The 24,108-nt window shown below is 38.8% G+C and overlaps 1 protein-coding gene across 1 annotated transcript; it reads right to left on the bottom strand.

Annotated features, from left to right (window-relative positions):
• Nucleotides 1-98: 98 nt before the first annotated feature.
• Nucleotides 99-10,705, bottom strand: LOC102295825 (RING finger protein 222). The gene has a single exon (XM_042227931.1). It carries the CDS (start codon nucleotides 10,555-10,557, stop codon nucleotides 9,937-9,939), a length of 621 nt encoding a protein of 206 aa, XP_042083865.1. The 5' UTR covers nucleotides 10,558-10,705; the 3' UTR covers nucleotides 99-9,936.
• Nucleotides 10,706-24,108: the final 13,403 nt, after the last annotated feature.

Consider the following 24,108-nt stretch of genomic DNA (forward strand, 5'->3'; position numbering starts at 1 on the left):
ATTTTTTTTTAAATATATTTTTATCAGCATAAATGTTGTAAATGCAAAACATTATGCTATTAAATATTTTATGATTTTATTCAATTTTATTTGGACACCAGTGCGAGGCATCAGATTTTTTGGGGGGTTATGTGTGGGTAGTGCCACCCCGTGCCACAACTTTGTACAGGCCCCTGCTCCACCACACACTTTAAAAGGGCAGAAAGTTTCGTGCTGTGAACAGAAGTTGGAGAACACTACTGTACCAGTAATCAGCTGATTTTACGATGGAATAATGGCACTGGCAGCAGAAAATAGACACGAGGCCCCACAGGAGTGTCCTGTATGCTTTGAAAATGTTCTGCTTGCAAAACGCACTCTGAGCTGCAGGCACGTCTTTTGCCAGGACTGCCTGAGCAAAATAATGGTAGTCGCCCGGAGTCGAGGATCTATCATTTGTCCTCTCTGCCGTCAAGCCACTTATCTTAACAAAGAGAACCCAGCTGACGATACCCTGGCTGCAGATGTGGACACCACACAGGGGGTGGCTCTTCCTCTCCCGATGGGGTATCTTGTGATTGCGGCGAGGGCCTCCATAGACTGTGTGTTGCGTGGAGGAAACTGGATGATGCATCATTTGAGGACACTTTCTCGCCGAAGCAGCAACCAAACGGTCATCTACAGGAATGGGTCTCAGGTTTTCACAATCAGCGACCACGTGAGACCAACGACATGCAGCGATACTGCTGTCGGAATTCCTGCTGAACCTCCTGATTGTCGGGTCACCAAATCAGTCTGCATTTGCCTGGTAGTGGTGATTTGTTTGATCACACTGATGTGGCTTCTGGTGTGGCTTCTGGTGAGTCACCTATGAGGATGTGCAGACTCCAACATCCATTCTCAGGACTGACACATTGCCTCACTTTGTGATAACGGTAAGACTTTATTATTTACTATGTTCTGTAGTTTTTTTTCTTCTTTTTCCCTGTTGCGTTTTACTTGTTGGGTGTACACAGTTGAAAGGAGAGAGTTAATGAGCTGAGTCAGCTCGTGCTGTAGCTTGTTCTCGTTCCTCAGACATTTTGTTATAATATTGTTTCTGTCTGCAGATGCATCAATCCAGTCTCCTTCCAGAGGACCTGTGAATGGGAAGCCCCACAATGAGCTGCTATCAGGAAAACCGACGATTATTTATTATTATGTTTAATATTTTATAGTTTGACTTTTTCCAGTAATGACTGGAAAAATGAAAAAATAAATGTTTAGAATGCTTTCTTCATTGTTTTATGAATCGCTGTGGCCAACAAATTATGTTTGAAAACTTCAGAGTCACTTTATAAATACGTATTGCTGCACTTTGTATTTTTATATATTGCTTGTTTATAGTTGATTCAAGAGGCCCACACCTTTTCTACAGTTGGTCAAGATTAAAGATTTTAGAACTCTGGTTTTGTGTTGTAATAAATACAAACAATAACTCTTTGCACAAATGGCTTATGCAAAGAAGAAATTACACACACACACTCTAATCAAAGCTGTGTGTGTATCTATACACAACACACACACACACACACCTGTAGTCAATCATTTTCAGTTTGGTACCCTGCAGTCTTAATCTGATTAACTAGTTGGATTAATTGTAGTGTCTAATAATCACAGATTTAAGAGTTTTATAAGAATTTTTATTTATTTTTAACATCTCCACTATTCTTCATGGCAGTGGTTAAAACTTCAGTCATCACAGCAAACATCACACCTCAAAACCATCTAAGCCACAGCCACCTGTGATGTCTAACTCCTGTTGGGATAGATTATGGATGGCTTTGAGACAACATGATTTGCTGCTATATGAATAATACTGAATTGTATGCACATAGTTCTGCACCTAGGAAAATGAAGTGTGATCAAATATTTCCAGTAGTAAACAACAAAACTCATGTGCCTACAGAAACAACTCACTCGTATAAGTCTATGGGTAAACTTCCACAGACATCACACATCATGCCCATGATGTATTTGTTAAATCTTCCCATTGTGTCCTGAAGAACTGCAGAAGAGCTTTTGCTGTTTTGGTTTTTTTTGGCTGTTTTTTCTTTGAGCCATTTTAAAGCCACATGGCTGTACTTGTTGAAATGTCCTACAAGCATGTATTTGATCATTTAGGTTTTAAATATAAACATTTTCATCTCAAGCCAGCCTTTTTATGTTTTTTTGCATTTGTTTGGGGGGGTTTTTTCAGAAAAATGTAACAATTATTTTTTAGACTATATAAAAAGCCACATGCCTTATATGCAAAAGTATATTTACATGAGAAAATTTACACTAAATGAAATCAAATTTGCAAATTTGATGACCTGACAATGGCACATGGCAGGATGAACTATCACACATGAATAACAAAAGATAAAATGACCTAACAACAGGTCATGTTTTACAAGGGGCTCCTGCCTCCACCCTTGGGCTTGGGGGTGGGGTGGAATGTAGGAATGTGAAAGTTTCACTAGCAGTGAATGCAATGCTGGAAATTATCTTGGAAAACTTGCATGAATTTAAGTAACTTGAATGGCTGAGAATCTCCAAAGACATTCAGTAAAAACAGTATAATATATATTTATAACAGTATTAGGAAGAGAACATCTTTGGATTGTAAAGCTCTAAGGTTATAAGCAAAGATTTATTTTTTTAATCATAAAAATAACAATTGTAATAAACTAAAAGCACTTGAAAGTCACAGTGAGTTATGGCTATAATTGGGATTTTAATTAACATTTTAAAAAGTCAACCAGGTTGGTTACAATTTTAAATGTGCTTTATTTTAATAGAACTAAGATAACCTAAGATAAAAGCTCAGCCCTCTAACCAAATACTACCAGAGATACCTACTCAACAACACTCACACCATTGTGTAAGGTTTGGGGGTTGGTAGGCAGCGGACTAAACTAATTTGAAGTCTGTGAGGAGGGATAACGTCTTACATATATCAAGTGTTTTATATGTTTGATTAGCACAAGTGTTTTAAAAGGAAAATACTGTGTTGTTTAGTATTACATAGTTGTTTTGATTTTTTGAGGGACACCGGGTTAAGACAGTTAGGGGTATACTGAATAACTCCCACCCACAGTGGTACCCCGTACTGAAACTTGATAGAGACCCTTGGTCCTGCACACACAGACTAAAAGGGCAGAGAGATCTTGCTAAGGAAAGAATTTGGGGAGCACTTCACTGTAGCAGCAGCAACCCAAAACTAGTTCTTGGCCATACATCTTCAGCAGAAGCACAACAAACGAGAACAATGGCTGATGAGGCTGCTGATATAGATCAGCTTGAACCACAGCCCAGCCAAATCCACAGTGACTCTCAGTTTACTGGGCTAGACTTTCTCTTGATGCTACTGGAGATTTTGACTATTTTGCTATCAACCATGTCGTCTTTCTTTTGATGGATATTTTGGCTGTTTCCGACTTCCAGATATCGAGGCCCCAGAGAGGTTAGCGCAGATTTTGATAATGGTAAGGCTCTTTTATTCATTCATTTTTGTATTTATTTAATCACTACATTTATTGTGCTCTGTATTTCTAAGTAATCACGAACAAAAAAAAAATTGATGTAACTTAAATAGTGTGGCTGTTTGTCTCAAACATGAAGCAGTGGGGTTTGTTTAGAAAGTTCATTCTGGAAGTTAATAAATTAACAGCTTTTTATGATGTTTATTAAATGTGAAATTGTAAGTTTTCTTATGTTGTTTCTGGTTTTTTGTAGATACATTAATGAAATATCCTGCCAGAGGTCGTGCAGACAAAACAGAAACGTCCACAACAAGCTGCAGCTGCTGATTCTTCAGTATTTGTGCTCCTGACAAGTTTCCAACACACCAGGATATTTTGTGTCTATACGTTTGTATTATAGCCTACAGGCTTCCTCAGTAAGATCTACAATTGCTGACAGTAATTTGTTTCTTAATGTATTAACAAATGGCCTTGGAGTGTAGTGATTTACACATTGCCAATTTGATTCTGTGAGAACCTTTGGGCTTACATCTGGAAGGGGATGTAGTATAAAAATCTGCCAAATAAAACATCTGGAATGGGCTGTTGTGGTAATCCTTTGTGTACAAGATAGCAGCTGAAACTCATTTACAAGATTGGAAAGTATTACAGTACAGAACCTAATGGAGGCCAGTAACTACTCAAGATCCAAGCAGTTGGAGGAGCCCTTGGAAACCTGGAATGAAGAGTTTGTATCTGTTTGCCATTTTTATTTCTAAATAATTGAGATCCAAATAAGTTGCCCGAATAAATCAATTGTGTGACTGCACTTTGATTAAAATAAATAATTAAATACTGGAGCCTTTCTTTTATCACTCATTCAAAGTTAGGCAAAATGGTTTAGTTCACCTCACACTCCACTAATTTAAACCTAATAATTTCCTTAGGGATTAATAAAGTATGCTGATTCTGATTCTTAAGTATTTTTATTCATCTTAAGGCATGAGAAAAAGATTTTTGAACTTCATTTTTTTAAACATACTTTTCAAAGAGTTTTTTTTTTTTTATACATGTGGACAACTGGCTGACCACTGTGCGTGAAAGGGTTAAAAGTTGTGCTGTGAGATAAGCAGAGCAATTTGAGGAAGCCAACATGTTTATTTATCTTTAGCGAGTTCTAATTAAACACTGTTGGGTAGCATACCGACATAACATATTCATATCTTTGTAATTCCAGTATCAGAAAGAGCATTAGACCACACGAGTATGTCATCCCTAACTCTTGTGTTTGAAACCATCAAAGGTTTCAGCACTGATAGAAAAGCCACTCCTGTCCTTTATGTGGAATATCTGCTCCAAGTGACTCAGGTGCTTCTTGTCTCTTGATGGCTATAATATACCAGCAGTGAGGGCTTACTTTGCTGCAGTATGATGGCTACCAGGATGTTGTAATGAGAGCATTACATTAATGTGTGCCCGGAACACATTCTGAGCACACCGTCCTGGCTGTTTTTACCTCTATTACAGTGCAGCATCACTGCATTCAACCTTGTGCTTTGGGTACAGAAACTGGTTCTCTCTTGGTTTGTGGTTTGTTAACATATAATGGTAATGAGCAAAGGTAGATTTTGACTTTCTTATGGTCTCTCTTGAAGCACCAGTGAGTATGACTGAGCCTTACCATTGTCAGTGTGAACAAACTTGTCTCCATGTTTTGTCTCTGACCCTTGCTGGGTAATTTGCTGGGCCTATTTTGACACTGTGGGTTTTGACCAGGCAGCAGAGCTTGTCTGCAGATAACAATGTCTTTCGTGCAAAAACTGATTGAAAACCTGATTCTGAGCATACAGGATATTGTGTTCCATAATTTTAAACAGCAATGTTGTCATGTTTATGGTACATGTTCAGTAGCTGGGGAAGAAACATTTACAGCATATTGAACATTCTTGAGTCCCTTTGGCTATCTTCAGTATCAATTGCCTACAGTATTGATACTATTGTCTTCAGCCTTGTACTTGTTTGGGTACAACAACTGGATTTATGTTCTTCTTAAAATTGATCTCAATAATTTAAAAAAATAGAGATCAATAATCAGTCATGGTTGTATCTCTGAAAGCACCAATCATAATTTGGTCTTACTGTTGCTGGTGTGGGCAAATATCTTGTATCTCAAGATCTGTCTTGCGAATGGACACTGGAAGTCTGCAGCCAGGACATCCTCTAAACTGGTTTACAAAAAGCCATGCTAGCACAAAAACTCCTACCACAGAGCGGTTTTACTGCTGAGAGGAACAGAGAATGAGTCAGACATTGTTTTAGCAAAATTACATACAAACTGAATATTGATTCAGCTGGGTGCCATAATCCCAGCAATACAACAAGAATGTGTTTTGGCACCAAAGGAATTTTGATTTGTAGACATGCTTTTGGCTACGATTGTCTTGTCAAAATGCTGGTGGCCATTCATAGTCATGAAGGCATCACAATTATTTGTGCTGTCTGCTAACATCTCATTTTCGAGTGTCAATCATCTTACACACTTGCAATAAATTAAGGTCTACCCAGCACGTGTCGACCTTGACGCATGTTGACTGATGCATTCTGAGCACAGCCAATGCTTGAAACTTTGGCTTGTGTAGTTATTACTACACAGGGGTGGTAAGTGGCCTCTTTTTACACTCCCTGCTTCCACTGAGTTCAGATGATTTTAGAGGACACATAATGGGTCATCTGGTTGAGAATTTACTTCTGAGTCACGTTTGACATCTAAACAGGAACAACAAATCCAGGCAAATGGAAAAGTAGACTTTCATTACTAAGAAAAATATAACTGTCTTTACTTGATGATTGCTTCAAATGCTTGTGAAATCACAAGTTAACATCATACTACACTGCCCTCTTCTGTTTCAGGAGGATCCTGTCATCTTTAGGACAATGATATCTGAAAAATATCTGAAGGTAGAGTACTTGATGTTTTAAGATGGAGAGAAAGATGGGAGAATCATATCACCAATATAAGTGCACACAAGTATTTGCTATATTTTATGACTACATTAATGTCAAGTTTGTAGTAAAGAGGTTTTGAAAAGATTTGCGTCATAAATCATAAACTATAATAAAATAACTTCCTGAGGAATAAATCTGACTCAGTATGCAAAGTTATTTTGTGAAAACATCGTTTAACATGATTGAAGTTAAATTTTATATAACTTCAATCAACCACCTGAAACCTTGCAATTTTTTTTCTATCAAAATTCCTCTTCTGTTCCTGTTGTTCTGTTTTATCTACTCTGTTTACCATACTCATCTTTATACATCTCCATTAGATATTATCCGTTAAATTTTGTACATCAGTGCCAATTTAGGCAGGTTCATTAATGAGTTAAGCTATGCCCTCTACAGGATGTCCCTGGTAGTGACATATTTCTGACACATTTCTTTATGCCAGCGGCCAAGTTAAAAGTATGCCAGTAAATACATTTAACTCTTACTAGTGTTCATATTCTGTGCCTTCACAACATGGTTTGAGTTCATTTTGACCTAGGCTAAAAACTCCCCCTGTCAAATCCCCTCAAATTTTGAGCTACAGATCTGTTTAGGATGTTTATAAAGCCGTGTCTGTGTATATAATAAATGGATGATTAATCTTTAATGGTTTCAAGAGCAGCGGAATTTTTTTTTAAAGGTTTTACAATCACTTTTAGACAAAGCAACTATTGTCACACAATAATTACTATAATTTTAATCTAACTTATTTAAGAATAAATGGAGGAAAGACCCTGCTGTTATTTAACTAAAAAAAAAAAAATCACCTCACCGTGATGTGATGGTGCTAACTACTCTACTACCATACCACCCTTTTTCAGGTCACATCTCTGGGTCAAGACACCCTCCAACCTCTGTATGACCTCTGTTGCATATAAGCAACACTGTTTGTAGATTCACCCATGACCCTTGTAAGACCAGCAGATGTCTCTGCAGGAACCCATTGGAAAAAAAAGTTTCAAGATTCATCTAAAGTCTTAATTTTCTTCATTTAACACTGACTGGATCTGAAAAGCTTTCAAATAGATGCTGGTTAAATTTGACCCAGAATAGTCTCATTTCGGGCTGAAAGAATAACAGAGTTTCTGCTGCTGTCAAATATCAAAACAGGTTAAACCTGACCCAAACACAATGTGTTAACTGTCTTCACTGAGGACAAACTTGCTTGACCACTTTTTGCATGTATGTCATTGACTGACACATATGTGCACTGACATTAATGAATAAATCCACAAACTCAGTAGATGCAACAAATATCTGTGCATAAATTACAGTATATTCTATTGAGTTTTTGGGTAAATTCAACTTAATTCAAATCAGTTTTATTTATATAGCCTTGAAACACAGGACTTAGCAGTCCTTTGTCATGGGTCACTCATTTGAGACTAATAAACACCACATTTCAGCTGGGTATGAAGTTTGGAAAGACATTTTGGAAAGAATTAATGACCATTTGATGGTACTGATTGGGAGTGATTGTTAAAATACATACAATCAGTGTAAGTTGAAAATTGTAAATATCAGTGTATCATCATACATTATGTTTTTTGCACAATTTTGTCATCTAATGCCATCTAACTTTTAAGGTACAGCAGCCTCAAGACCTAATACAGTTAAACATGTAATTAGTTGTCATGAAATTATATATAAGCTATAATAAAATTACTTTTCAAACCAGTCCTAAAAGTGTTTATTTTAAAGTTAGGAGTCTAAAAAAAATTGGAAGCCAGCCCTCAGAGGTCTTAAAACAAGCAGTTTTTGATACTTAATTTCGACCTTAGTGTTATTAGCATCAGAAGTGACTGCCTGTTTAATTCATATCCTGTGCCATAAATACACAGCAGTCAGTTCTATCACACCAAAACACCTAAAAATCCGAGAAAACTAAGCATTGTAGGATTTCATTTGTGGTCCCTGGTCCACTTAAAAATAAAGAAAGTCTTGAGGAAAGAGGAATTTGGAGTAAAGTTCACTCTATTAGTACGAGAAGTCTACTTTTCTGTAATAGTTATTGTAGGTAAGAATTGTTGAGGTTCAAAAAGGAGACAGGTGGCTTAATAAACCTTACAAACACTAATAATTTGTTTTAAAAAATGTATTTCATATTTACTTTCAAAGGATTATATTTAAAAATCCAACTTTTCATCAAAATAACTTAATAGTTTTACGAGACTTGTTTATGATTTTCAAAAAACATTATTCAGCATTTCGATTTAAAAAAATACTTTTGAATTAAATGTAAGCATCTCTTAATGAATAATTGTAGCTAAAAACTTACAAAGCACCATTAGCATGGCAGATATATTTTCCTTATATTGGAAACATTGCTACACTTTGTTCATTAAATGCTGCTTTCCTTTTCTACTTAAAATTTTTGCTGTCAATAATTCGAGGCTATTTCTTATGTGCTCTTGTATCATCACAAATGTATTCTCAATGTGGGGCCATCTATCAATATGGAATCCAGTAATAGGGTATATTATCTAAAAGATAAACTATAAACTAATACTTTTTAATATTACCATTATGAAGACAAATATATCTGAAAGGAAGAACCCTCTGCAGGTTGTAACTTGTAGGACTGGCTCAGCAAGACAACCAACCCAGAGACTGACAGAAACTGGGAGTGTACGGGTTTCCCAGTATGGTGGTGATAACTGCACAGCGCACTGTCAAAATGAGTCTTTGCATTTGTCATGAGGCTCCACCTGCACTGCCATATACAAGTGTTTTAACAGTTTGCTCAAACGTTTAATGTTAAACTTAGTGTATATTTTTAATATATCATTTGCAAGTATGTGTGGTTTTTTAAGTTCTATCATCTCATTTTGTCTGCAAAAATAAATAAACCAAGGTCAAGTTCATATTAAATGTACCATTTCGACTTTCTTTTTTGGACAAATGCAGACAAACTAAACAATCCTGAGATCGGGGTTGAATGTGCAGCTTGGCTTTGCGCACAAAGGTATTTGCTGCTGCTTGGAAACAGGGTGTTGAACAACAAACAGGGTAACACAACTAAAGTTAGCAGCTCTAACAGCAAAGTGATTGTTTTCTTCAGCTTTTTAACAGTTCAATTACGTTACTGTGTCCACTTTTATTGGATTTACCATCTATGGGCTGTGATATGTGGTTCTCCAGCAGGTTGAACACGTCAGACAAGATTGCAGAACAAAAGGTTTCACTGTTTGAGGCTTCCTAAGATAAACACTTGCTTGGCGATTCTCAGTAAAGGACAAGTCACGTGTATAAACTTTTCCAAAGAATCAAGGAAGGAAACTGATAACATCTTAAAAATCCTCACTCCAACTAAAGCACATCACTCCATTTTCAGTAATTCTGGATACTGAATACAGCCAATCGCGTGTCTTTCTTTAAATGTCAGTAAATTACTCAATTCTTTGACCGAGGCATGCGGATCGCTGGGCTACATCAGTACAATCCAGGGAAAAACCGAAGCTGTCACTGCGAGTAAAACAAACAAAGACAGCAGGCAGAACAACCATCCCGTTGTCGTGCAAATCCTACGCCTGCGCTGGGGGCGAGCCACAGATATTACAACACCGGGCGCATCTCCTTCAGCCATGGGTCGCCCTTGGGCGCTTATGATGAATATCTGGGATCCCTTTTGGCAGGGGCTGATCCGCTTCTGTCGGCGAGCTCGCTGAGAAAAGCCTCTAAAGCAGCGAGTGATACAGTAAACTTCACTCCGTAAACTGTCTCCTGAGGCGCGCCGTGCGCTCTGCTGCTGTCCCACCGGCAAAGGGAGAGGCACCTTCAGGGTCTGCCGCTCTTTCGGATCATTATCGGCTTCGAGTGAGTTCAGCGCTTTATTTTGTTTTTCGATGAATGTAAGATGTCGGCAGATCGGGCAAACGATCGTGTTTCTGATATTTCCATCGCTGTTGATGGTCACCAGCGTTTTGACGAGACAATCGTGGCAGAAAACATGTCCGCAGCTTAAAGTTCGTTCGGTCCCAGAAAGATACTCGTAACATATCGGGCATTCTGGTCCGTCGTCCTGGCTTTCGTCCTTATAGAGTGCCATACTTCCAGTGTGAACTTAATACAGAGAGCATGAAAAGATAGACTGTTTACCCGTTGAGGGAAAGCTCCAAGTTCTTTCTCTTCGATACAACTCTCTTACTTTTAACTGTGGGTGGAGCAGAGGCGAGCATAAACGTGTGGCACAGGGTGGCAGTAATCCTTGAATGGTCTTACCTCCTGGGTAGGTCTTACTTTCAAACTTGTCCTGCCTTTCTCCAAAACTTAATTAGCTCTGACTGGATCTATTCTCTCAAGAATATTTTTCTTCATTTTCATTGTTCAATGATAAAAGCATCAAGATATTTCATCATAGTTTTTGCGCAATCCTTTTTATTCGATTATCATGTTGTTTTTGTCAGGTTGTTTGCAAAAACTATGCAAGGAAAGTTATTGGTTAACAAAATTAGTACACAGCAAATTCAAAAGTGTTAAATGTATTGGTGTTAGTAGTCTTCTTGCAAAAGTAGAGTTAATTTTACTCTAAGTAGAGTCACATTCTTTTAATGTAACTCTGAGGTGTAAAATGATAGTAGTTAAAACCGAGTGTTAAAAATGAGTGTTTCTATGTCAAATCTGGAGGTGTTAAAATGGAAACATTAACTCTTGACCTCTTAACTCCGAACTCCTAGAGGGGCTATGACCAGAGGTGGGTCGAGTATCCAAAAATTGTACTCAAGTAAGAGTAGCATTACTTTAAAATATTATTACCCAAGTAAAAGTGAAAAGTAGTCGTCAAAAAAGTTACTCGAGTAAGAGTAAAAAAAGTACTTGGTGAAAAGACTACTCAAGTAGCGAGTAACTGTTTGAAATGTCCGATTTATTTTATAAATAAATGCTATCAGACAAACAAAAATATACAAATTTTAGTATTTTCAAAAGGAATATATGTAAAAAGATCCACAAAATAAGGCACAACAATTCTAATTTCAAGATTTCAGATTTTCACAACATTTTTCAAACAGGCTTTTTTCACCAATACCTACAGTAAGTAATATATAAACAGTACAAACAATTTCCAATGACAATATATGCTGTAAACTTTAGATTCATTTTTGCTCCAAATGGCACAGCAGCTTCAGAGAAAACAGAACGAGGCATCTTCAACATATGTACATACAAGGCAGCTCAGTTTACCATAAATTGTATAAGTGTGCATTTTTTTCTGCATATTTAGCAAAAATGTGCCCTTTCTTCACTCGGTGAGGTGATGGTTAAGCTTCAGCAGCAGTTTGCTCTCAAGGTGCATACACATAAGGTAAATGTACACCAATATTCCAATGACAGGTGTGTGATTCATATCGAAGTTATGTGCGGATTAGTGTACAATGATAGAAATTTAGTATGTTTTTAGAGGCCCGTGTGCAGTGTTGGTGCCCAGTCTGGAATTGTTACATCCATTTCACATGCTAGTTTGCCTGCAATAATGTATATAAAAATGTATATAAAAATTGGTGTATTTCAAAAATAAAACTATGAAGATATTCAAAATAAATTTCCTGTGGTGGGAAACTATTTTGTGCAACTTTTTTGTATTTACAGTTTTGAGGCATAAGCCTCTTAAATTTCTCTAACTAGAAATATATGTTAAAAAATCAAAAGCGATTTTCTTTTTTTTTCTTTTTTTTTAAGCTTATTGCACTTTTTTGCAATTTATGTAATTACTATGCACTTAATGCATACATATTATTAAAATTTGGGCTATAATGGTTGTATTTTTTATTTATTTATTTTTTTTTGCCTGTCCCGTTTGGCTCTTTTGCCATCAGAATTGTTGTCTAAAGGCAAAGAAAGATGCCCAACGGATTTACTTTACCAAACTGACCATCCCAGCCTTGCCATAATGGTCCATTTGATTCACCTTTTATTGTTTATTTTATTTTCACTTACTGAATATGGGACAGACTTGACTGGGGGAAAGAAGGGGAGAAAGAAAGAGGGAAAGAGAAACAGCTGAGAAGAGGGACGGGGGAGAAGGGCAAAAACCAAAAACCAACAGAATGAGCAGAAAAAGAAAAAAAAAGAAGAAAAAAAAAAAAAAATGCATATATCAATCACCTGGGTCACCTGCTGAGAAAGAAAAAAGAAAACAAGCAGAAGAGAACAAGAGTAATAGAATAAACAACATCACAATGATATATGGGAATATGACAGTAAATACTAAATATTAAACATTATTGTGCAGCACATAAGATCAACAGAACACAGTGTGCTTTGAGGTAGGAGCCAAAAAGGGTGTAGTTTGTGGGTGTGATCACCCGTGTGTACACCTGTGAGCATGGACGCGCTTGTTTTTTTGTTTTTTAAAAGGTTCCTTCATGTAATGATCTGCTAGAGGGTGTGGGGGGGCCACAGCCCCGTCCTCCAGGGCATGAAGCAGGTATGGAGGAGATCAAAACTCCAGACATCCAGAGGCCCCCAGAACACAAGAGACCAAGGAAGACCAACAGAGGGGCAGCCGCGCCACTGTCCCAGAAAGAGCTGAGGAGAGTCCCAGATGAGGGCTCACTCAGCAGCCGCGGAGCAGAAGCCAGGGGGAGTTGCAGTGACGCGCCCGTGAGCTCCGCCGGCAGCCAGCCGTGCCTGAGTGACCGAGCCCCAGGCCGAGAGGCCGGGGGCACCCCACCTCCGAAGTGGCCCGAGCAAGCCCCAGGCTCCAGGCCCCGATAAGCGGCCGCCAAGGAGTGAGCCGGTGTGTACCTGGACGCCCATCCCCGGACACAAAGAACCACCAACGCACCGATGTCTGAGGGAGTCCGCCACTGGCAGGGGAAGTGGTGGTAGGGGGAGATAGGCCTCCATACCTTGGAGGGCCTAAGATGTCCCCAGAGAGGTGGCGCCTGACACCCAACCTGACATATAGACACAGAAATACAGGCACACACATATACAAACATCCATTCCCACCCTCATGCTCTCATATACACTTACTCCACACTCAACCAACGTGGAGACAGACATAAAGAGACGCTGTACACACGATCACACTCCCCAAGCGTACTCTAAGCCCCGGGTCTAGGTACCCTTGCCCCTGGAGGGGGGGAACTGCACCCAGACCCAGGTGGTGTTACCCTTTTCCCTGCGGTGGGGGGAGGCAGACCGCCCCGACTCCGCAGCAGCAGGGAGGCCCCACACTCCAGACCGCAGTCGGACAGCCAACTCCTCCTCCTAGCCCCCCCGCTCCAGCAGGTCGCAGAGAATGTAGAGAAGCAACTTGGAATGCTCCCACAAATGGCACTACAACATGTAAAAATATAATATAAGCTCTAAGGTTCACAGGAACAGTTTAATTAGACACACGTTTAGCATTTTTCTTTATATTCTTGTTTCCATCACTGACTAGGGATGGGTATCGTTTAGGTTTTATCCGATACCGGTGCCAAACCGGTACTTTTGAAACGGTGCCGGTGCTTAAAGAATGGAGAACACAAAATTGGTCCAAAAACCTCTCATGTTCAGCTGTTTTTTTGTAAAAAGATAACAATGTTAGCCTTTTCTGCAGCTATGGGGCATATATGGTATCACTCTTGGCTGGAAGCAGTGCTTAAACAATGGAAAAAACACAAACTTTGTCCAAAAACCTCTCATGTTTAACTGTTTTCCACTTTTTCTTTGGTCATTTTAGCCTTTTTGGCCAGGGTGAAGGGAGTATCTGCCATCAAACAAGAAGACAGCCGCATGTAGCTATGATGATGTTTGCTAGTTCACCTTACATGCATTAATGTAATAACGTGGTTAGCCTACTCAACGTAAATTACACACGAACAACATTAAGCTACTCACGCAGAGAAGAACGGCTGCTGCTGCATCATCATCCGTCATCATTTCTGCTACACTGGCAGGGCTAGGGGCCAGGACTCTCCTCTTCGTGTTTTTGGGGGATGTTGCTAACTCCGGGTCCGATAACAGGCAACCCACCCGCAGTAGATGCGCTCGGTGTGAGGTCTCGCAGCAAGCTATCAAATACGGCGCATTTCTCGGCTTTTAAAAAAAACGCTATGCGTCGCCAGGTGTTTCATCGGATTTGAGGTGTTACCTCCTTTGACAGTATCACAGTATCAGCTTAAAGCACTTGTTGCAGGCTGCTGAGTTTGCATATTTTGCTGTGAAGTACAGCCAGACTTTTGACCGCTTTGCCTTGGTCATTTTTAATCTGTAGCTCTGCTCTAAAAGAACGTACGTACCTGGCCCCGCCTGCTATCCTCGGAAACGTAAAATGATTGGCTAGAATCTAAAGTGTATCACAGCTCAGGAAAAAAAAGCACCGAAATGTGCGCTGCTTTTCGGTCTGGTTACTACCGTTTATGTCAGAACTGGTACTGGTACCCATCCCTATCACTGACATGTTCAATATGATTACTATCAAAGGAGAAAATAAACCCTGTGTAGTTTAAAAAAAAACTTTAATTTAATCAAACTGAAATGTTGCCGAACTCTGATGGACATGTCTTTTAATCTTGTCAACAAAATCCGTAATCATCTAAAGCTGCCATTTATCATCTTGTAAAATGTTCCCTCTGCTTCTGTTGCACATCTCCCCCGACACTCTCTTCTTCACCTGTCATGTGCAGCTGGTCCAACCCCTGCATGCCTCCTTAAACTGGTGTGTTTAAATCTCTTTACCCCTGTTGTGAACTTTACACAAAGTTTGTGGTAACAAAATCAAACTGATGAAGATCTCCTTTGAAAAACACACTCATGAGACAAAATAAAATCAGACTTCTCAAAGTAAAAGCAGAGACCTCAAAGCTGGTAGTACAAAACACAGTGACAACGTGCGTATTAGATACCCTCACTCCAAAAGCATAAATATAAAAAAAAAAAAAAAAATGAATCTCCAAGAATATCATCCTAAGAAATGGCACTGAGGGGGGTGTTACAGTGGAAAAAAGCAGCCATATTTTCATCAGAAAATGCTGAATTTTAGTAAAAACAATGCTCTGCAGTTTGATACTGTCATTACAGACAAAGCAGATGTTTAAAGCATTTGGACGCACATTTGAAATGCCATAAGTCTCCTTATCAACTGGAAATATTAAAGCCATAAAATGACTTTTGAGAGTGGATAAAAACTATTGAACAACAGCAATGTTGAGCCTGTTCCAAAATTTGAATGTACATGTGTTGAAGGTGCGGCTCTTGTTGAATTATTAAACATTTTTCTTCAATCTTTCGAGCCATAAAAAACAAAACAACTTTTAATTTTCTTCTGCTTGAGTCTCGGCCTTGGGTAGCTCTACTTATCATTGATGAGTCAGTTGTCTGTTTTTGCTACTTTTTTCAAGGAACAGTCAATTATTGGTAAGGGTGACTTTATGTGTTTGGTTACTTACTTAAGTGGATGTACTGTGTAAAGTTTAACCTTACATACATAGATCTGACAGTACAGGTTCTGAGGTAACCATTTACAGAATGTATCCTATCCAAAAGTTCTTTGCAGTGTTACATTGAGAAACATTATCCTTAACATATTTGACCCGGATAAAGTACTATGGCTATCACGCTGTCATTTAGAACTGTTTAAATAACTCGTGTCTTAAGTCATCCCATCATACAGAAAATAAAATAGCCGCATGGTTCACTTTTACATCACAAAATGTTAGAAATATAAGCCATTCATAACAACCTGAAAGGTTGGGAGTTTAAAATGCAAACCATTGGAAGCAGAAGTAGAAGACCATAATGTCACAGAGCACACGATGCCTCTTATTGTGTAGACATTTATAAATAAGAGCTTAATAAAGACGCTTCATTTCTTAAGAAATATGCAGGTGGAGTGGTCTTTATCAAAAGTAGAAGTCACGTCTGTGGCCATACCATTGTACACCACAACTTTAAAAATCTTTAGTGTGTGAGGCTGTGCAAATAAAGGGTGACCTGCCCTTCTTGAACCTGCTGTTGTGTTGCTTTTTGAGTGTTTGAACCCAGCGTGTGAAACCATCTGTTGGGGGTTGTGGATTTGACACCTTAGCATTGTGAAAGTGGGGAAACACGCTTCAGGCTGAACATAATAAAAACACAATCAGTCATCTTCCAACTGTATCTTTCTGTTCTGACTTCAGAGTCCTTGTTTGTTTACTGAGTCGTACTTTGGGAGTCATACTGTTGTGATGCTGGGGAGAAAAGGGTAAGGTGTGAGAGGCTAAACCATTACACACAACTTCAAAAATCTAAAGAGTGTGTGAGACTGCTAGCTGTGTTGTCCAGCAATAAACTTATCTACAATGTGTTAGTGACTTGTACTTCTGTCCCATTAAGCAACGGTTTAACAAATTTCACTGCAAACTATAAAAGGAATCTGGAATTTAAATAGAACACAGTAGTGTTGGATTAAGTGCAGGAAACACTAGTATAAGGTGTCTATGGAACAAATCTCCTTCAACATTCACAATGACTAAAGTGGTTGACTACAGGCATTTCTCTCAGTCAACTGATTGTGTTTAGGGAAAAAGCAGCTAAATACACTGAGATTGCTCCACATTGTTAGTGAGCTGTGGGTTTTGTCAAACTTTGAGTGAACAAAAGCAGAAAAGATTCGGACATTGAAATTCTGGTTTATTTCATGAATACAATGAAACATTTTAGTCCACAGAGCAAAGTAGCATACATAATAAATCGATACACATAACACGGACAGTGAGAAGTAAAACTCATTGTCATACCAGATGTTATATTCTGTAAACTTAAAATAAACCCCTGAAATTAGAGTTTAGTGTTTTAAGTCTTCTATTAAAAAACACGAGTCAACACTTCTTTCTCGCGGCAGCATTGCTGAAGTGACACTTTAACGACGCTTAAATTCTCAGTCGTTATGATGATAAAACATGTTCTCTCATTAGCAGATGTCTGCACTGTCACTTGTCATGAAAATCTCCAGAGCCAGGGTTCAAGCTTCCTCTTCAATCACCATTGATCATTATTAGGGCCCACAAAAGATTTGTCACATTATCCCCATAAACAACATGCTTTTATAGAAATCATTGTTTCACAAAGATTTAGATTCTTGTTTCACAATGTGATGGCTGCACTTACAGCCACGCAGTGGTAATACCCACCATGTTAGTGTAGAGGCTTATAAATAACATTGCATTCACATTTGTCTTTCTTTAAATATAGGAATTAATTTACAGGACAATAAATAACTGGTTTTGGTTTAGAGTTAATTCACATATTCACATAACACTGCATTCTAAAATAAGCGCACACATTTTAGTTTACACTGCTATGTATGATTAATCTTTTGTTTTCTGAGTTACCTTAGTTGCAGCTGTTCCAGTCCCTTGATTAAGGAGCCAAGAGGTGGAAAAGGGGCGGAGCGAGCTTTAAAGGAAGACTGCAAATTGGTTCATGCCATAACTCGGGACCATGGGGGGGAATTGGAGTTCATTATGTTCGGTTTAGTTAGGTTTTGTGTGTTTTACCCCTTCTCCTGTTTTGTGGGCTGATCAGCCACTATTTAAGTTTCCCCTTTGTCTCATTTAGTTAGGTCAGTGTGTTTGAGTTATCAGTAGTGTTGTCAACTTTGAGTAGAGTGCTGTTATTTTGACCTCTTTTATGGGCCCAAGATTTTGATTCTTTTTGCATGATTTAACCAATTATGTTTTTGGGTTAAATAAAAAAGCTTTTTTTTGGACTTTAACCTGTGCCTAAGTTTCCTTCACTGCTCGGTCCATCACACACAATGTGCATGAACTTAAAATCTTTAGAGTTTCATACTTATAAAGTATAGAAAAGAGTACATTTATTCCAATGTATGAAATACACTTCTTGTAAAACAAACAAAGTTGATTCAAAATGCATTTAAAAAAAAAGAAGCTCCTGTCATCACCTTTCTCCTGTACACACACACACACAGACAGAGATCATAAATAGGAAGGATTGCAACAGCTTTTTAGATTTTCACTCTTTGTTGAAATTAATATGAACAGCCACATAAAATTCATTCCAATTATTTGCCTCTGCTTCAATTAAGATGTATCTTTAAATCTACCTTACCTTTCTTGTTCAAAAAGTTTACTGACATAGTAAAGAAGTAGCTAGGGAACTTAGTAAGTATGAACAACAATAGCTTAGGGACACTTTCTCAAATAAAGAGGATTTCATCATCTGCAGTTCGTGGAAAAAAAAGTGCCACATTAAAAACAAATCAGCAGATCCACAAATTATGGATACAGACTCTTTTCAGCTATAGAGGTAAAGGTATACTTCATGCACTTATCAGCTTACAGTTTAAAGGCTTGCATTAGAGTGCATTGGTGCACACTTGGGCATCTTTTATTTAACATGGTTATACCATTGTGAATTTTGCTATATAAATATGCTCAAGAGTCTATCATATGTGTGACATCCAGCTAAAAATCGAAAAAATATATTTTTAAATCAGTAACTTTGCAAATTTAGAGGAAATGTTTTTGGACAACAAATGAGTCGCCTTTAAAACAGGGTTTGAATAATTAGCGCTGACAGACAGACATACTTACCGTGTGAAAGGACCGTGGATGTCTTGGAGCAGAGAAGCACGCTGTATTGTTCCTTTTCTCTTATGCATAAGCAACGCCAGCCTGTCAGAAACGCTCTGTGCGAGCAAAGCTGGTTCCAACGCACGTCGAGGCATCAACTGGCCTTTCTGCCGGCTGGCTGGTCCCTCAGCTTTCATGCTGGGATCTGCAGCACAACTTCGCACTGGCCACTGGGGCACGGCAAAACTTGCAAGTCCTAGTCTGACTCTTCACTGCTCGCAAAGAATTAACAATTAAAGAAAGTGATCCAACACGAAACTCAAATCAAACAGCGCAGTCGGAGTTGTCCACAACCACGCTCAGTTTCACAAATAAACAAAAAACTTGCACCAGCCATAGACACAGGAGGGAAAACTGAAAACTTCCCAGGAACTGACATTGTAATCACGCTAAAGTCGCCTCTACGCCTTTTTGGAAAGGTCCAGAGCCTTTATACATAGCATATGCCAAGCAGACTTAGTGCGAGATAAATAATGTGTAGCCTTAGAATTTAACATTTACAGTATAAAGAGACACACAGGTCAGTACCTTCGCTATTGTCTCTAAACATTGAGATCCATTAAAAAAAACAATCAGTTTTATCAACAGAGGACCCATGAAACGAGCAAAGCTGACAGTTCTGAAGAGCACGGTGCATGCTCTCATTTCACAAGTTGGCCTACATTTTCCAGAAAGACCACACAGTTAAAACCTGTAAAAATGCTGAATTAAGAGTTTTGGACTATGTTTTACCAAATTAAAAACAAATCCCGCAAAGCTGCTTCTAACACAAACATTTATCTTTCAGATCAGTGTCTAAAAAGCACCAAGCGCTGGAGCTTGCTGCTACTGGTGATATTTTACCTGGATCTTTGTTTAAAAATGTCTTTCAGTCTATTGGTCCCTGTGTGCTCACAATTATCAATACCTCACTGGTTTCTGGTCAGGTCCCTGTTTATTGTAAGAATGCTGTTATTCACCCACTGTTAAAAAAAACCTAAGCTTGATGCTTCTCTTCTCAGTAGCTACAGACCGATTTCAAAATTACCGTTCATTGCTAAGATTTTAGAAAAGGTTGTGGCTAAGCAGCTTATAGCTGTTCTAGATGAATACAGCATTCTGGATAAATTCCAATCTGGCTTTCGTAGAGCTCACTCTACTGAAACTACACTTCTTAGAGTCTCCAACGACATTTTGATGAGATGTGATGCAGGAGAATGCTCCGTTCTGTTGATGTTGGACCTGACCTCCGCCTTTGATACTGTGGACCATCATATTCTGCTAGATAGGCTGAGAGACTGGGTGGGTATATCAGGGGCTGCTTTGGACTGGTTTGAATCCTATTTGCATGAACGATCCTTTTCTGTGGCTACCTCTAAGTACAGTTCCTCTTCTACTTTTCTTGCCTATGGTGTGCCACAAGGTTCAGTTTTGGGGCCTTTATTGTTCTTACTGTATTTACTTCCTCTTCAACACTTATTGAGCACTTTTAAGGACATTTCGTATCACTGCTATGCAGATGATATTCAGGTTATATATCTTACCCATGATGTTTCCAAGCTACAGATTTTGCATAAGTGCATAGACTCCATTAGATGGTTGGATGGCTGGAAACTTTCTTCAACTAAATGAGGAGAAGACTGAAGTGTCATGGTCCGGGTGTGTGCCAGGGTGTCTCCCTCCGAGTTGGCATCTCCACCCCTGGGAGGGGCCTCAGTGTTCTGCTGATTGCTCACACCTGTGGGTAATTAAGCCGGGGACTCATAAGGCCAGCGCACTCAACCTCTCTTGCCAGATTCTCAGCTAACTCTAGTTAGTGCAGGCCACCACTGTGATTTGCACACGCTTTGTAAACTACCTTGTCTCATTGTGTGTTTCTCTCACAGCTACGCACCAAGTTGCCAGACACAAATCTCCGCCGAAGAGCTCCAATCCGGACCTGGACCACCTGATAGTAGTGATGGGCAGATGAAGCCTCATGAAGCACTGAAGCTTTTCATCCAATTGGTTCACCCCAACGCGAAGCTTCTTGAAGCTTCATTTGCTCTAGCAGGACACCTACTGGACGTAAAAATATTAGTTGGCATGAATTTGAAGAGTGTGGCATTTTGCACACAGCCTGTAAATGTCAACAACAAAAGGAGTGTGTAAAACATCTATATTGTAGTGATGGCAGTATACTGTGTATATTTATGCTGGCAGTATGGAAAATGATTATTTGCGGCAAAGTTCGAACCGCTTCCTGAACCAGTCACGTGGTACAGCCGGGCAGCGAGGCTTCGGACGTCATCATTTTCAGCTCCTCCCATAAATGAAGCAAGCCTCGATACAGAACGTCACATCACTACCTGATAGTCCCACGGGCTGTTCACCCGACTCACCTGCCTGCCTCCCTGCACAGCAAAATCTCCAGTGTTAAATTAACACTGGAGAGTGTCTATATGGGTCCACACCTCTGAGTGTTAAATACAACACTGTTGAGTGTTAAATTAACACTTTTGACAGTGTTATATGTTTAAAAGTAACCTAGTCAGTTTTGAAGATTAACAATGGCTAACACTGAGCAGTGCTGATTTTCTAACACTGGAAAATAACTCAAAATGTTAGAAATATTCCAGTGTTAGAAAATCAGCACTGCTCAGTGTTAGCCATTGTTAATCTTCAAAACTGACTAGGTTACTTTTACAACAATGTACAAGCACCAACATATATAAGTGAACTTTTACATCCATACATTCCCAGCAGGTCCCTGAGGTCATGTGACCAGGGCTTGCTGTCTGTCCAAGACACGAGGCTGAAAACAAAAGGCGACAAAGCTTTTGTAACTGTGGCCCCCAGATTGTGGAACTCTCTCCCTTTGAGCCTGAGATCTGTGGACTCAGTGGTCACTTTTAAAAAACAGCTAAAAACCCATCTTTTTAAACTTGCTTTTAGTTGATTTTTATTTTTAGGTTTTAGCTTCTGTGAAGCACTTTGTGATTTTTATCTTGAAAGGTGCTATATAAATAAAATTTTACTTACTTATTGTCACGGATTTCTAGAATCGATTCGATTCAGATTCACAAGGTCCCAAATCGATCGATTTGATCAGGGAGAGGATGGACAGACTGTTTTCACTTCTTGAAAAATCAGTTCCAATATCAGTTATGCATTAAGAAATGTATTTATTTGAATATTTTGTGACATTGTTATATGTGTTGCATTAGTTTGAAAGTTTTTTTTGTTATTAATAAATTGATTACAACAACACTAACTGTCACTGAACTCATTTTATTTTCAGGTATTTTTAACATCTATGGACATAATGGTCACTTTGAACAATTTTACATGGATACTGTTAAATTTTCATCATTTTATTCCATACAATTCTCATTATTCCATGCAACACTTTTGAGCATAAACCATCCGTAGGGGAGATGAGCGCGGGAGGGTGTCCGCCTGATCTCGACGTGTCTCAGCGTTTCTCACATTCTTATACCTTCAGCCCCCTTCCACAGTCATAAAACCTAAACATCCACATTCTTTATCCCACTTTTCGAGTTTCATTGCTAAATTGGTGTACTTAGGTGCTACTTTTACAACAAGAAAGCAGGTTTTCTCATTAGCAGAAATGCTTTTACAACAAGGAAGCGGGTTTTCTCATTAGCAGAAATGCTTAATAGACAGAAGAACAGAAACCCTAAAAGAAAATTACAGTGAGATTAAGAGAAACGGCCTTGTTTTACGCACACCACAGGTCAAGAAGGAGTCAGAATAATTTTTGTGTGTGTATATTTGTATTTATCCCACTTTTCGAGTTTCATCGCTAAATTGGTGCACAAGATTGAAAACAATTTATTCTGAAAAAATGCAGATGAAGAGTTGTTTGTTGACAGTATAGATGGTTTGTTTTTAAACCTCTTACCACTCACAGAGTCCCCGGTGACGGTCTAGCTATGTCAGATGCCAGTCATTTAAGAGAATAATGCTTTTTTTGAATTGAAATTGTGCTAAATCACTTTGTTCAACACAGCCCTTAGTAACATTAAAAATAAAACATATTAGAATTTTGTTGGACGCAAGGAAAACTTGAGCATCTTTTTAGGGAGCCGAACTAGGGCTTACAAGTTTTGCAGTGACTTTGCTATCTGCACAGAGCGTTTCTGGTGTGGCTTATGCAAAAGAGAATTGCAACAATACAGCGTGTTTCTCTGCTCCCTTTCACACAGTAAGTATGTCTGTTGTAGACTGTGCTTTATAAATGTCTCTTTGATTATTCAAACAGTGTTTGAAAACTTTATCGTCATCGCCAGCATGCTTTGTACCTCAGGCTCATCAGAGACAATCGTATCCAGAGAATCGTAATTTCAGTGACTGAATTATTGCCAGTCATTCGTACATTTACTTTATTATATAAAATATATAAATTAAATCTCTTTGAAATTTATAGAAAATCTAATCTTTTGGTTTCTTTTTTTTATCAAACTGTTGTCTGCTACAGAGTTAAAAGTATTGTACTAGTAGTAATATAGCATCCACCATCTCCTGCTTGCATATTTCTGAAAACATCTTAGTGGTGTGGCAGCCATGGGTTGAGCCAGCCCTGCAAACCCTGTGGATGGACGATGCAGTGGACAGTGGGAGGAAGCATCCTAAAGCTCTCTTTGCAGACCAGCCTGTGTGATTCTCCACTCGCCGACCAGAAAAGACAAACGGCGGGTCTCAGTTGCAGCACCTCATCCATCTGTCATGTCTTTTTTTTTTTTTTTTTTTTTTTTCTAAATGACATCAGAAACAGCAGTATGCGACATTACGTGATGGCAGAGCTTCAGTTCATCCTTTGTCATTTTTTTTTTTTAATAAATAGGACAGGGGGAATGAATGAGAGAAAGAGGGGGAGAGAGAGAAAGAAAACCAAAGGGGAGAAGAGACGGTGAGAAGGGGGGGGAAAAATAAACAACTCCTGGGTCACCTGTATGGAGAAAAAAAAAACAAACAAAAAAAACAAACAGAGGAGACAGCAAACAACAAAGAGCAACATAATAATAGAGAAAAACAAAGCACCATCACAATAATAG

This window comes from Haplochromis burtoni, unplaced genomic scaffold, assembly GCF_018398535.1.
Source record: "Haplochromis burtoni strain Fernald_Lab_line unplaced genomic scaffold, NCSU_Asbu1 Contig_290, whole genome shotgun sequence".
In the NCBI taxonomy this organism is placed as follows: Eukaryota; Metazoa; Chordata; class Actinopteri; order Cichliformes; family Cichlidae; genus Haplochromis; species Haplochromis burtoni.

Coding starts and splice junctions, on each gene's coding strand:
- LOC102295825 (XM_042227931.1), bottom strand. CDS start 10,557: ATGGCACTCTATAAGGACGAAAGCCAGGACGACGGACCAGAATGCCCG.